Source organism: Callorhinus ursinus, unplaced genomic scaffold (genome assembly GCF_003265705.2).
Source record: "Callorhinus ursinus isolate GAN/ISIS: 27379988/994484 unplaced genomic scaffold, GSC_fseal_2.0 scaffold6, whole genome shotgun sequence".
Classification (NCBI taxonomy): domain Eukaryota; kingdom Metazoa; phylum Chordata; class Mammalia; order Carnivora; family Otariidae; genus Callorhinus; species Callorhinus ursinus.
Genome location: NW_027397068.1, coordinates 73111624 through 73125520, shown reverse-complemented (window position 1 = coordinate 73125520; position 13897 = coordinate 73111624). Strand labels below are relative to the sequence as shown.

Genomic DNA, 13897 nt, shown 5'->3' with positions numbered 1-13897 from the left:
CTCGAGATCAGTTCCAAAATAAACAAACAGAGATGTTACATCTATCATATCCATCGGCATTGCTAGAATGTACAGAACTCTTAAAGGTACCGTCTTCCAAACATGCTGGAGCCATGCTTTCTGCTCACGCTCTTCTCTGCCAGTTATTGGCAAGCACGTACCACGCTCATCCCACACACCTAGCCCAGCACTCTTCTGGGTATACAAAGAACATATGTGTTGGTTTTAGGAAAGCTTAAATGATGACTGTTTTATCAACACAGAACTAGAATAAACTGGCTAGATTTCTATCACGGTATTTCTAAAGATGTACATATTATAGTCTCTTTAGAAGATTATTGATGAGCATTGTAATTCTACAAATAAGTTTTTCAAGATCACCACATAGTTTCTATCAAGTGATAATTCTCTCCACGGCGTTGGACTTTCCATTTATGTGATATTTCTTTAAAAATCACCTGGGGAATTTTACCGCGGGCATCCTTCCCCCCCTCCACCCACCCCAACTCATCCATTTCTATTGGTCATTAATTCTATTCCAATCACCCTGGGATATGCTACCTTAGTCGTGCCCTAAGATCACAACTTTGAAAATTCACCTAGACTCAGATCTCCTTAAAAACGCTTCATAGTCAAAAATTATCCCTTCTGCCCCAGCCAGCGACAGGCAACCTCCCAGTACTCTCTCCTTCCCCGCCCATAAAAAGATCTTCAAAGTGTCCTTAAAGTGGGCACTGCTTGGGGAGGGATTATCTAACAGTAATGGAAGGGACTAGAAGCTTAACGATCTGGAGCAATAATCAAAAAGGAGCTTTTGCATCTCCCTGCTCACAAATCCACTGTGACCCTTAGAGTAGGTAGCTGGTTCTGGATATCACTAGAGACAGAACCAAAGTAGCAGCCAGGACTTTTCCCAGTAAAATGAACAAAGAGCAACGGGAGAGTTCTCCTTCTTTCATACCCAGAAGGTCAAACTTTCTAGTTATGGAAGAGAGCAAAGGTTCACAAATGAGCTTCTCATTTTTAGGTCAGATCTCCTCCATGGTAAAAAGTTCTCCACTTGAACAAAAGAAATAGAATTAAGAAATAATAATTGAGAACACAGGGATGTCATCTCAAACCCCATCACAGAAAGACACAGAAAACGCGTTAAAAATGTTTCAAGAACTGCTGAAATTTTTAGAAAAATTAATCTCTGATAAAGCAAAGCAATAACATGCTAGTGGTATGGCTGTGCTAGAAAGTGGTTCACCCAAGTACTTTGTGACAGTCCGTATTTGGCAAAGGCGGCGTTTAGTTTCCCAAGAGTCAGAATCTCACCCCTGCACCTTCCTATTTGCAGAGATCATTACTGTGGCAGCCGCCAAGCCTCCGCATAGGAGCCCCAAGAGGGCTGACTGGCCGGCACCGCCCAGCCACCTGTCCCTGGCTGTCAGAGACATGGAGATGTAGAAATGTCTTACCAATTACGTAGCAGGTCATCCATGTCCCCTTTCCAAACACACCTTGTAGGAAGCGGAAGACCACAAACACAGGGAAATTGGGTGCAAATGCCACCACAACACCGGTGACGCCAACACCGAAACAGGATATTAGGTAAATGACTAGTCTGCCGTACCTTTTTGAGAAAGAGAGAGGAAGAAGTCACCTTCAACGTTTCCTTCGACACAATGAGAAAGACTATCATTAGAAGTGTTGCTAAAAGAGGTTTAAGTATAGAAATTTTGTTTTTAAGACTGCATTACTACCAGGTACAGGATTGTTGAAAATTCTACATTTTGTTTTATAGCAAAACCAGGGCAAATAAGAACATGTGCCTCTGAAATGACATGACAAAATGTAAAGCACAGAATGCATTCTTTGGGATTGCAGTTTCCAAAAAGATGACGCTCTCTATCACGTCTGGTCTCCCTGGTGGCACCGCTTGGACATTTTATAGCATTTTTGTGAGTGGAGTGGGAAGGGGGAAGGGAAAAGGCCCCAGGCCTTCAGTTTTGGCTCAACCATCAGCCAGCCGTGCGACCTTGGGTCCATGTTTTCAGCAATCCAAGACGCAGATTTTGTTTATTTGCTTGTGGGTTGTTTCTTCCCCCCTCCCTTTCTATGGTGAGGTTGTAGGGGCTCAAATGAGAAGCTGATGTGAAAGCTCCTTACAAACCATGAAGCTCACAACCAACGTGAGCTGTTCTTAAGTTCTGCATTTCATCCTCATCATTTACATAACTAGGATTAGAAGGATAGGCGAAGGGCACACGTTATTGTGTGCCATATTCTGGGATTCTGATGTTAAGTGGTTCGGTATAGGTGTGCCAAATTATTGGCTGGTGGAAATCTGTCATCCATGACCTTTCAGAGATTTGATTCAAAAACACTTTCCCGTAGAAATTCCCACCAAATCCACATATGCAGCATCTTGCTTCGGTCCGCGGAGTGGAGACAGAAGTCGTCCTGGTTTATCTAGGTTTTGAAATTCACTGCCTGTCCTTCCTACACTGTCCTCTCATAGATAGGCGTCCTGTTACATTGTTTCTTGTCCTTTCCTTCAACGACACGAAGGAGAGGAGCTGACAGATGGCTGGCCCTGCGGTAAGGCAGACTCATTCACGGGTCTATCTTCCTCTCCAAAGCGTTGAGTCATCTCTGAGGATAGCCACTCAGTCCCCTGCTAGGACATAGGTAGAAAGGGCCCCCCTCCTTTAGTTGAATTACTTTTATTTGGAGATATGTTTATTGATTGTGAGAGAGAAACATGCAGAAGCAGCAAAACTTAATGTTTAAATCAGAAATATGTGTTGAAAAGACATGGCTCCATTGCGAGTCGTAGCCAGGTAGGGTTCTCCCCTAGTGATGTGTGGGGAGATTAAGAAAAGAAAGATGCATGGGAAGGGCTATGAGAAGAAACCACAGACAAAGACATGGATGAAAGACAGGGAAAGAGCATCAGACACAAGGATTAAGGAGAAAGTCATACGCAGAAGAGGGTGTCAGGGGGCTGCAAGAGAGAGCTAAGAGACAGATGAAGGAGCAGGAAAAGAAACCAAGGGTTCTACCCACTTTGAAATCCTGGTCTGGAAAAATGCAGACCATCTATTGGTGAAAGCATTTGGGGCATTTTATTGTCTACAATTAGCTAATTAATGGCATTGGGCCGTTCTCCAAGAGGTACCCTTAGCATTGTGCATCACGAGCATGGTCACAAGGACCCACCCAGGCTGGGCTAGAGTGACCAGAGCGATGTTCAGCCAGACACGACCAATGGCCAAAGCTTTTCTACTCCTGTCCTAAGGGGTATAGAAGGAATAATTAAATTACTGCACATATTTTCATAGTTAGAATTGGGATAAAGGAATAGTTCAACATGAATACAATAACCAACATCAATAATGGTTCAAACAGGGATATTTGAATAGAAAGCCTGACTATCCTCAATATACACAACTCACCATGTCTGCCATTAACTGGTATATTTATGAATGTTAAATGATAAAGTTCTTTTAACAGTCTTTGGAAAAACTTTTCTGCAGAATTTTTAACTTACAGAATAAAATACAAGGATTTCTTAAAAAAATTAAATGAAACATATTTGGAAGGAGCCAACTCTGACTAAATTAATCAGACCACGACCAGTAAGTTATGGAAGAACATGGAATCGCCTCTGCTGTGTTCAGCCAGCCAGCCATTGGCCCCACGACGAAGTTACTGCATTTCTGGTGTTTGTGTTTCCACTCAGATGCCTGCAGACCCACTGGGAGCAGCCCCATCCATTCGTGCAGTTCAAGGAGTAAGGAGATGGAGGTGAGCAAGGAGAGAATTAGTCCAACCAAATAAGCATGAATGTCGCAAGTAGAGAGATTAAGATTTTTTCCAAGTTTAGCAAAAATTGTTTTCTAATGGCTAACATCATTTTCATCTCCACACGTGTGCATCATGTTCTAGTGCTGTCAACCGCTGTCACATCCGTGCCTACCTGTCTGCTGCATAGCCCAAGGTGAAGGCTCCAGCCAAGAAGCCCAGGTTTAGGACAGCCTGTGTGAGGTCCAGCATCCAAGCATTGACACACACGAGGTCAAACTGGGAAAACAAAGCAAATACATGGGAGACTTATGACCCTGCTTATCCTAAATATACCTGGTCTTCTGTCAAAATCAGCGATCATTAAACATTTTTGCCCAAACCCACTCCTTAAAATTTTTAAATGTATCACATGCATATTTTATATTGATGTATAAATGTTTTATCAGTTTCAATAACTGCCAGAGATGTAATTCACTGTATCCAATAGTCTAAACACTGGAGCCATTGGCCACCTACCATCACCCAGTAAAAACAAGCTCTTCAATAGTCTCAATCTGAAGTCAATTTTTTTTTCTCTTTGAATTCTTATTTTTGTTCCCACATACTTACATCCTAGTATTGTAAGTAGAAAATGTTTTATTGTGTTTTGCCTTAATGTGTATTCCATTAATGGTGAGGTAAAATAGTTCTGTGTGTAAAAATTATGTATATAAATTGACATTTAATTAAAAAAATTTTTTCCTGTGACAATGTCTCTAAAGATTCGCATTCTTTCCCATTGAGTTATAATTACAGTTAGTAGACCACCACGGATGAAAACAGAAAATCTGATGAATTTTGAAAAAGATTTATTGCACAGAATAACATTTTGTTGGAAATGCACCTCTGTATTTCTAGAAGAATGTTAAGAAAGCCCGGGGTTTTCCAGCTGGTTCATGTAATCTGTGGAGGAAGATTGTTTATTACCAGAACCAGTTAAGGCTAAACATCAATTCTGCTCCCTTTTTTCATTTTTAAAAATTTATGTGCCAGGAAAACTTGTTTGTATAAGTGAATTAATGAGAACGGAGAGAGTTTTGTTAGAGCAACATCATTCAATTCTTCTGGCTCCTTCTTAGTTACATGCTGAGACTCACATAGCGATCCACCATCAAAATTAGTTTTGCTTTTCTATTAACCTACAGGCCATTTAAGTTCTCCTAAAATCTTGCTGCAAGGAAGTAAAAGGAAACCACCACACTTACAAAGAGTTGTTTAATCAAATCATTAGGGTCATTTACTTTCTTCATTACCTTCTTAATAGCCAAACCAATAGTCCAAACTGTCCCACTGTTTGGTTCCCCACAGGTTTTTAAGCCTCAGGTGGGTGCATCACAGAGGGATGGGAGAGGGGTAGGATTCCTTTAGCAAAGTGGGAGAAGGGCATTAGGAAAAAGGACCTGCATCCTCATTGCATGCATAGTCTCAGGAAGATCCATTTTGGACCTACATGAGCTGAGGACCTGACAATGGATTCCCTTCAAAGTACTCCAGCCCTTCCCACCCTGTGATTGGTTTTGTGTACCTCCAAAGGTACACAAGGTGGGCAAGCCCACCCCAACTTGAAGGCCATTCGTAAATACACAATCATAAGCAAACCGTCACACTTATTTATGGAACCTCACCCATGATCTGTCACTTAACATAGCTGGAAAAAAACAGGAGCATGAGTAGCTGGCCCACCTCACAGAGTTGCTGGGAAGACGTATGGAGGTTAAAAAAGTAAAAAAAGATTTACATATACACATGGGAGTAGGAACTGTGGTGATTTAAATGAGTTTTATCATCCATTTAGGTACTGCTTTCTCAGGGTGCAACAATTTTAAGTAAAATTGCAGACGATTAATTATCTGAAAGAATTTCCCATTGGAATTCAACATATAGAGAGTGCAATTAGAGGACAGCCACATGCAAAAGAATGAAACTGGACGGCTTATTTACACCATATACAAAAATAAACTCAAAATGGATAAAGGACCTAAATGTGAGACCTGAAACCATAAAAATCCTAGAAGAAAACACAGGCAGTAATTTCTCTGACATCAGTTGTAGCAATATTTTTCTAGATGTGTCTCCTGAGGCAAGGGAAATAAAAGCAAAAATAAACTATTGGGACTACAGCAAAATAAAAAGCTTCTGTACTGCAAAGGAAACAATCAACAAAACTAAAAGGCAACCTACAGAATGGGAGAAAATATTTGCAAATGACATATCCGATAAAGGGTTAGTACCCAAAATATACAAAGAACTTACAAAACTCAAAACCCAAAAACAAATAATCCAGTTTAAAAAATGAGCAGAAGACATGAGGGGCACCTTGGCAGATCAGTCGGTTAAGTGTCTGCCTTCAGCTCAGGTCATGATCTCAGGGTTGTGGGATCAAGCCCACGTCAGGTTCCATGTTCAGCGGGGAGTCTGTTTCTCTCTCTCCCTCTGCTCCTCCCCCTGCTCTCTCTCTCTCAAATAAATAAATCTTTAAAAAATTTTTTAAATTACAAAAGTGAGCAGAAGACATGAACAGACATTTCTCTAAAGAAGACATCCAGATGACCAACAGACACATGAAAAGATGCTCAACATCACTCATCATCAGGGAAATGCAAATCAAAACTACAATGAGATATCACCTCACACCTATAAGAATGGCTAAAATCAAAAATACAAGAAACAAGTGTTGGCAAGGACGTGGAGAAAAAGGAACCTTCTTGGTGGGAATGCAAACTGGTGCAGCCACTGTGGAAAACAGTATGGAGTTTCCTCAAAAAGTTAAAAATAGAACTACTCTATAATCTAGTAATTGCACTACAAGGTATCTACCTAAAAAGTCCAAAAACACTAACTCAAAAGGATATATGCACCCCTATGTTTATTGCAGCATTATTTATAACAGCCAAACTATGGAAGCAGCCCGAGTGTCCATCAATAGGTGAATGGATAAAGAAGATGTGGTATATATATATGTATATATATATATATATATATAATGGAATATTATTCAGCCATAAAAAAGAATGAAATCTTGCCATTTGCAACAACATGGATGGAGCTAGAGAGTATAATGGTAAGCAAAATATGTCAGTCAGAGAGAGACAAATACCATATGATTTCACTCATATACGGAATTTAAGAAACAAAACAAAAAAAAGAGAGAGAGACAAATCAAGAAACAAACAAACTCTTAACTACAGAGAACACACTGGTGGTTACCAGAGGGGAGGTGGGTGGGGGGAGGGGTGAAATAGGTGATGGGGATGAAGGAGGGCACTTGTCGTGATGAGCACCAGTGATGTATGGAACTATACTATACACGTGACAGCAACATAATACTGCATGGAACACTACATCAAAAACCAATGATGTACTGTATGGGGACTAACATAACATAATAAAGAAATTATAAAAAAATAAATGTATGAAAGAGAAAAAAATAATACTGTACATTAACTACACTGGAATTAAAATAAAAACAAACAAACAAAAGAATGCACCAAGAATAAAAGTGTATCCGATCTCAGAAATCAAACAGGCAATTTGACTGCCAGAGAAAACATTTTGCTTCAGAAAAGTGGCAGCCAGTGTCAAATAGAAATTCCCAAAGAGTAGAATTTGCCTCCCCCAGCTGTACTTCAGATAACTGGATTAGCTGGGGACGCAGGCAAGCTTTCCAAAGATGACATAGCAAGGCCCAGCAAGAGCTATCCTTTCAATGGATTTGTTCAGCTGCTTTTGAATTGTATGAATTAAAATACCCTCCCATGGTCTTTAAATCCACAAAATATTCTTTAAAATAAAATTATCTTTTTCACTCTACCTTAAGAGAAACTGTCAAAAAGGATTTTTTCATATTTCATATTAAAATAAATATTTTTTCATATTTTAACTGAAAATGAACATCTAAGTGGTTAAAGTTCTGCGGTAACATTCTCTAAAGTACTATGATGCCATCTGGGCTACCTATTGTTCTGCATCCCAGGGGCTGGTGGTGTGGACACTACATTTCCCAGAACCCCTTGCCAGCAGGTTCTATTTAGGTTCTGCCAGTGGGGGAGGGGAGAGTAACTGCAAGATCAGAAAACAGGAAGGAGGTAGTGGTGATTCTGCTGCTGGACGTGGCAGCAGCTCCAGCTCTAATCGTGGCAGTGACAACAGTGGCTGGTGGCCTAGAGGTCAGTCAGCGTTTCTAACGACTCGCCTTCCACATGGGGGCCCAGAGATACTGGCCCACAGGCTCCATACTGGCCCACAGGGCAAGGGCTTTGCAGGTGCTGACCTTCCTAATCTCTCCCCTCTGTGCTTTTCTAGCCCTTCCAAAACAACTCAAATCCAAATCCTTTTGCTAAATCCCTTCCTGCTTGAAATACCTAGCCTGATTTCTGCCTTGAAGACTGGGAGCCTGTTAGCTATCAAAAGTACAAAATAAAGTAACCTAAATTATGTAAGGAAATGTACACACACACACACACACACACACTTGTGTTTCCAGTACAGGGACCAACACAGTGGACACAAGCATTCAGGGGCTTGGTTTTGGCTCTTACTCATAACATCCAGGAGGCAGACCCCTGCCTCCTGGGCCCAGCACTTCCTAATCAGCTCTGAGCTCACTGCCTGCTACGGTAAGGGTAACAGCTCTGGGTCTGTGATATGTTTTCATCTTTAAAGAGAGGTTAACAGGCAATGAAGCCCATGAGCTTCATAGGGTAAGGACTTCTTTTTTTTAAAGATTTTATTTATTTAGTTGACACAGAAAGAGAGACGCAGCGAGAGAGGGAGCACAAGCAGGGGGAGTGGGAGAGGGAGAAGCAGACTCCCCACCAAGCAGGGAACCCAACGTGGGACTTGATCCCAGGACCTGAGCCGAAGGCAGATGCTTAACGACTGAGCCATCCAGGCGCCCCTAAGGACTTTTTCCTGAAATAAAGTACTAAAAGTTTGTTGTAGTTCCCACAGAGACCTAAAACCTACCTCTTGTCAAACTCACCAAAGTCTGAATCAAGGACACAAGCATTTATGTTTTTCTCCTAAGGCCATTTATCAAGAACAAGTGAGATATCTCCTTTTTATTTTTTAAGTGTACACATGCAAAGACATTTAAAAATTATTTTTAAAAACTCATAAATCCATGTGTACCCATTCTGTTCATTACTAATCTTCAAAATCACTTTTACACAAAGAGAATTACTCCCCTTGGCATGAGCAGAAAGCCGATCTGATAAAACACTCAAATAATTCTTCATGTAATGCTGGAAGGATTAAGGATTACGCTGCTTCATTTTGCAGAAAGCACAACTCCAGCCTAATTAGATACTTTTGAAGGGCTCCTAACCAGGGGTATTTCTCAGCTTTTCCTAGTTGTTACAATCCAAATAGACATTATGTTAATTTGAGCTACAATGATAAAAAATGCTGGGACAAGTTACTGTTAGATACATGTTAAAGTTTTGATTTCTAAATCATCCTTAAGACTAGAGCAACAGAACATCTCCAGCATATAAAGGTCAGAGGTGATAAGCAAGGTAAAAATAATGCAGGTGTGCAAAAGACTTAGAAACTCAGGAGGGGACTTGCTACAGGGAGTGGACCCAGAGGACCAGAGGCTGGCTTTTCCACAGATGTCTCTGGAACAGACTGTTAGGTAAGCGGGTCTCAGGTTAGAGGACATCACATTATCTGACCTCGGTCACGTCTGTGAGGAATAATACTCATTAGTTGTAAGCGGGTCTCAGGTTAGAGGACATCACATTATCTGACCTCGGTCACGTCTGTGAGGAATAATACTCATTAGTTGTTTGTTCTGCTGTGGGAGTTGCTTGTACTGCTGACATCAAATGACCATATGTGCCTTTGTTTCCATCTTCTAAGGATGAGTTATCAAATGAACAATTCCTAATCAGCTTTTAGTTCGAAACCAGTGGCCATTAAACTCTTCATCGGTATTCAAATCAGCATGTGTGCCTTTGGTGTGACGTCAGGTGTGGGGTGCCCCTGGCTACATTTAGCATCGGCCGATTACACTTCGACCTCCATGGGCAGGAGGTCAACACCAAGCCACCATAACAGAGTCTAATAATGGTTAAAAATTATTGTCATCATAAAGAGGATAATATGGGCTGGGCCTCCATGAGGGGAAAGGATATCGTTAGTAATTCTAGTCATAATGAAAATTTCTTTAACATGATCTGATCACTTATATGGGCATTTTTTTTTTTTTTTTTTTTAGAGAGAGACAGAGTGTGAGCAGGGCAGGGAGGGGCAGAGGGAGAGAAAGAGAATCTTAAGCAGACTCTTGTGCTGAGCATGGAGCCTGATGTGGGGCTCGATCTCATGACCCTGAGATCATGACCTGAGCTGAAATCAAGAGTCAGACACTTAATCACCTGAGCCACCAGGCGCTCCTATATGGGCATCTTACTATCAAACAGTTAATGACTTTCTGCTATGTACAAACCATCACAATAAACTGCAGCTATGAGAACTAAACATCAGGTATTTACAGAAGCTTCCAGGGGTGTGCTGATACAGATGAGGCTGGGAGAAGTACCAGTGATCTGCACACTTTGTTTCTGCCTCTGTGAGGAGCTTATTATGTAGCTTAGAGAGCCAAGGTCAACGTATGTGAAGCAAATGTGGAGCACTTGAGATCAGAACCGAAAGGGGTTGACTATAAAATGCAGGAGGGCCTCAGAGAAAGGAATGACTGGTGGGTCCAAAGCAGTCAGATTCGTGAAGAAGGTGGGACATAATCTGATCCTTCAACAATGAGCTGGATTTGGAAGGAAAAAAGGGGGAAAAGAAAGGTATTTGAGCAGAGTGATGGGCAGCCCAAGTCACAGGAGCATGAATGCTAATGAGGTTCAGGTCTGCCTGCAGCATGTGGGGGTGTCAAGTTCTGATTTGAAGCTGAAGAACCACTTGTCTCTATTCCACTCAACAGGGAATGCAGTGCATGTCCCATGGGTAGGACAGTTTCTTTCTCAGGAAACCAGAGACATCAAGAGAGTTCAGAGCAGAGGGAGGAGAAAGTTCTAGAGGACAGAGGAAGAATCTGCAAGGTCGTAAATGGAAAGGCCCAGAACAGATGTCCTGGCCCCAGGACAGAACAAGATTCCAGGGAGATGAGAGCAAGACCAGGAGAGGAAACCTAACGTCTGCCATTGTCACTTAGAACACCTGGCACGCCATGTTGCTTGGCACGAAGAGGTGCCATATGTAAGAAAAGGCTCATACAAGCTGTCACTTAAGCTGTCTTCCAAGGGTGATATTGGCCATGCCTTCAGGTATGGCTAAGCAGATAAACCTCAAAATATAATGTAAAGATGTTCTTTAAGGGCATGGCTTTTTGTCTGGGCTTGTGAAATTAGGAAAAATGCAAAACTGAATTTACTATAATAGTAAGAGTGCCTGGTTGTGTATTAACTTATGCTCTACCACTCACCCTCCAATCTTAGAAGCTCAGACCATTTTGTTTCTTTGTAGAGAAGACATGCAGTTACTCATCTTAAAGTGTTTATGATTTCCCTACATAACCGAGGATGTCTACAGACCAGAGCATGATGAGAGGTTCTGCATTTGTGCACATCTAAGGGCAGAGAAGCCGCCGTGCTGGGGTCAGCCATCTGGTGGTCTACCTCTGCTAGCCCTGTGTCCTGAACCTCTTCGACCCTCTGTGTCCCCATCTATAAAATGAGGGTAAGGATTGGAGTGACGGCATCACTGAAATAAAATATATAGAGTATTTTACCCAATGCCTAAGATATATTAAATGTCTGATAAATGTTACCAATTTTATTATAAGGATTAGTGATATAATGATAATGATAATAGTAAATGACATTACTGGTGGGTTTTTTTGTTTGTTTGTTTTTTACTGGTGGTTTTAAAATGTGGTTTTCCACACTGGCTGCTCATTAGAATTACTGGGATAATTGGGAAAAAATGTCTAAGCCTCCTCCTGACCCAGTTCAATCAGAATCTAGTCCAATGAGCAGCTGAAATTGAAACCCGCTGGTATAGAGGTTCTCAGCTATGTAAATACCTGCCTGGGGATAGTTAATTTTTGCATATTCTGCATATTATACTGGATTGAATAGTGTCCCTCCTTAATTTTTGTCTGTCTAGATCTTCAGAATATGACCTAATTTAGAAATAGGGTCTTTGCAGATGTAATTAGTTAGAATGAGGTTATACTGGATCAGAGTGGGCCCTAATCCCATGACTGCTGTCCTTATAAGGAGAGAAAACAGGGACACAGACACACACATGGGGAGAACAGCATGGGGAGGCACAGGAGGTGCCTGCTAAGCAACGCCAAGGATCACCTGTGTATTCATCTGAGGGGCTACCATGACAAAGTACCGCAGGCTGCGGCTGAAACAACAGAAATTGAAATTTATTTTGTCAGCATTCTGGAGGCTGAAAGTCTAGGACCGAGGTGTCAACAGGGTTGGTGAGGCCTCTCCCCTTGACCTGTAGACAAGTTTTGACTTGTAGGCCACCTTCTCCCCATGTCTTTGCATGGGCTCTGTCTTTGTGTGTGTTTGTGTCCTGACCTCTTCTAATAAGGTCATTGGCCATTTGGATCAGAGCCCACCCTGATGACTTCATTTCAGCCTGCTTTCCACTTGAAGATTCTATCTCCAAATACAGTCACAGTCGGAGGTACATATGACTTGGGAGTGGGGAATGAATATATCTCAGCCCATAATAGCCACCAACACTAGAAGGTAATAGAATAGAGTAGAGTAGAGTAGAGTAGAGTAGAGTAGAGTAGAATAGAATAGGAGGCAAGGAGCAGATTCTCCCCTAGAGCTTTCGGAGGGAGCAGGCCTCTGAAATCAGACTTCAGACTTACGGCCTCCAGAACGATGAAAGAATAAATTTCTGCTGTTAACACAACACAACACAAAGTAATTTGTGATGCCAGCCCTAAGAAACTAATATACATATCAATCGGGATATTTTCAAAGTTTCTGTATAAAATGAAGCATTACTGGGGGAAAAAAAAAAAGACAGCTCTCCCTTCCTGGTTCCAGCCCCTTGGAATTCAGGGTGAACTCCATACTGGATCCAGATCTGCACAGCTACATTTCCCTCGGTGGTGCATCTTGCTTCCCCAGTGTAGCATCCTGGAGAAAGCACGGATCCTTCTCTCACTGGAAAGGCCAGCCACCACACTGCCTGGGCTGAGGAATTCAGCACGAAGTCCTGTGTACAACGTGGTACACCCGCCCAGGGGCCAGCCTGGACCCTCAAATGTGCTGGCTGCCCAGGCGGAGAGGGCCTGACAACACAGACGTGGGAAGGAACTGAAGCCTCGTGGTTCAGACTGACCAACAGAAGGTGGACAATGGGAGAAGAGAGGAGTCCTACCCTACCGTGGCTACTCTGAGATCTCACTGGTCCATGTGGCCTCAGGGGAGATGCCTGAAGGCTGAGCACCAGGCAGTGTTTGCTGTGGACCTGTGGCCAGTGTGGGGTTCCACCCCCCTGGTTCGCCCTCCCTCCATCCCTGCTTCTTCTCTTTCCTCCTTCACTCTCCCTTCCCTGGGGTTGCACGTCCTGATCAAGAATTAGTATGCAAGCTCTTGTCCCGGGCTCTATTATTCAGGGAAACCAGGTAAAGGAATGGTGAAGAAGCAGCTCATGATCCTTTCAGCAAGCACTACTCTATTTTAAATTCATGATTCTGTGTGTGGAGGAGTCTATTCAAAATGATACATTTTAATAGGTGAGTTATCAGTTTTGAATTACTGAGGAAACAAATAGTGCCAATCATATTTTCCATGAATTAACCATCTTTAATCGCCACCTTGATTTAATGCAATTCCATCTAGAAGGAAAGACCCATGCAAAGGCTCATCCAGGAGCAGCTAGTTTAGATTTTACTCTCTGGACTCTTGGCCTTCCACGTTGGAGCCAATTCTGGAGATTCAGGAGTATATCCCCAGATGCCAGGCTTACCAGCGGATCCTGTGGCCACAAACCCGGTGTTAGCAGGTGTGCCCCTTTCTAGAAGGCTGGTCCTGTGCTAAACCAGGACATGATTTAGGAACTGAGCCTCCAG

The 13897-nt window shown here is 42.2% G+C and overlaps 1 protein-coding gene and 1 long non-coding RNA gene across 2 annotated transcripts in view; one reads left to right on the top strand and one right to left on the bottom strand.

Annotated features, from left to right (window-relative positions):
* The window catches only part of SLC22A3 (solute carrier family 22 member 3), an 88015-nt gene that overhangs the window by 41324 nt on the left and 32794 nt on the right, over nucleotides 1–13897 (bottom strand). Inside the window, exons 2-3 of the mRNA XM_025866433.2 lie at nucleotides 3968–4071; nucleotides 1464–1618 (exon numbers count right to left, since the gene is read on the bottom strand). Of these exons, the coding sequence (XP_025722218.1) occupies nucleotides 1464–1618; nucleotides 3968–4071 (259 nt within the window). The remainder of the gene's footprint in view (nucleotides 1–1463; nucleotides 1619–3967; nucleotides 4072–13897) is intronic.
* Nucleotides 7883–11579, top strand: LOC141373018 (uncharacterized). Its single transcript, XR_012378639.1, has 2 exons — nucleotides 7883–8000; nucleotides 11311–11579. It is a non-coding gene; the product is annotated as an uncharacterized lncRNA (long non-coding RNA).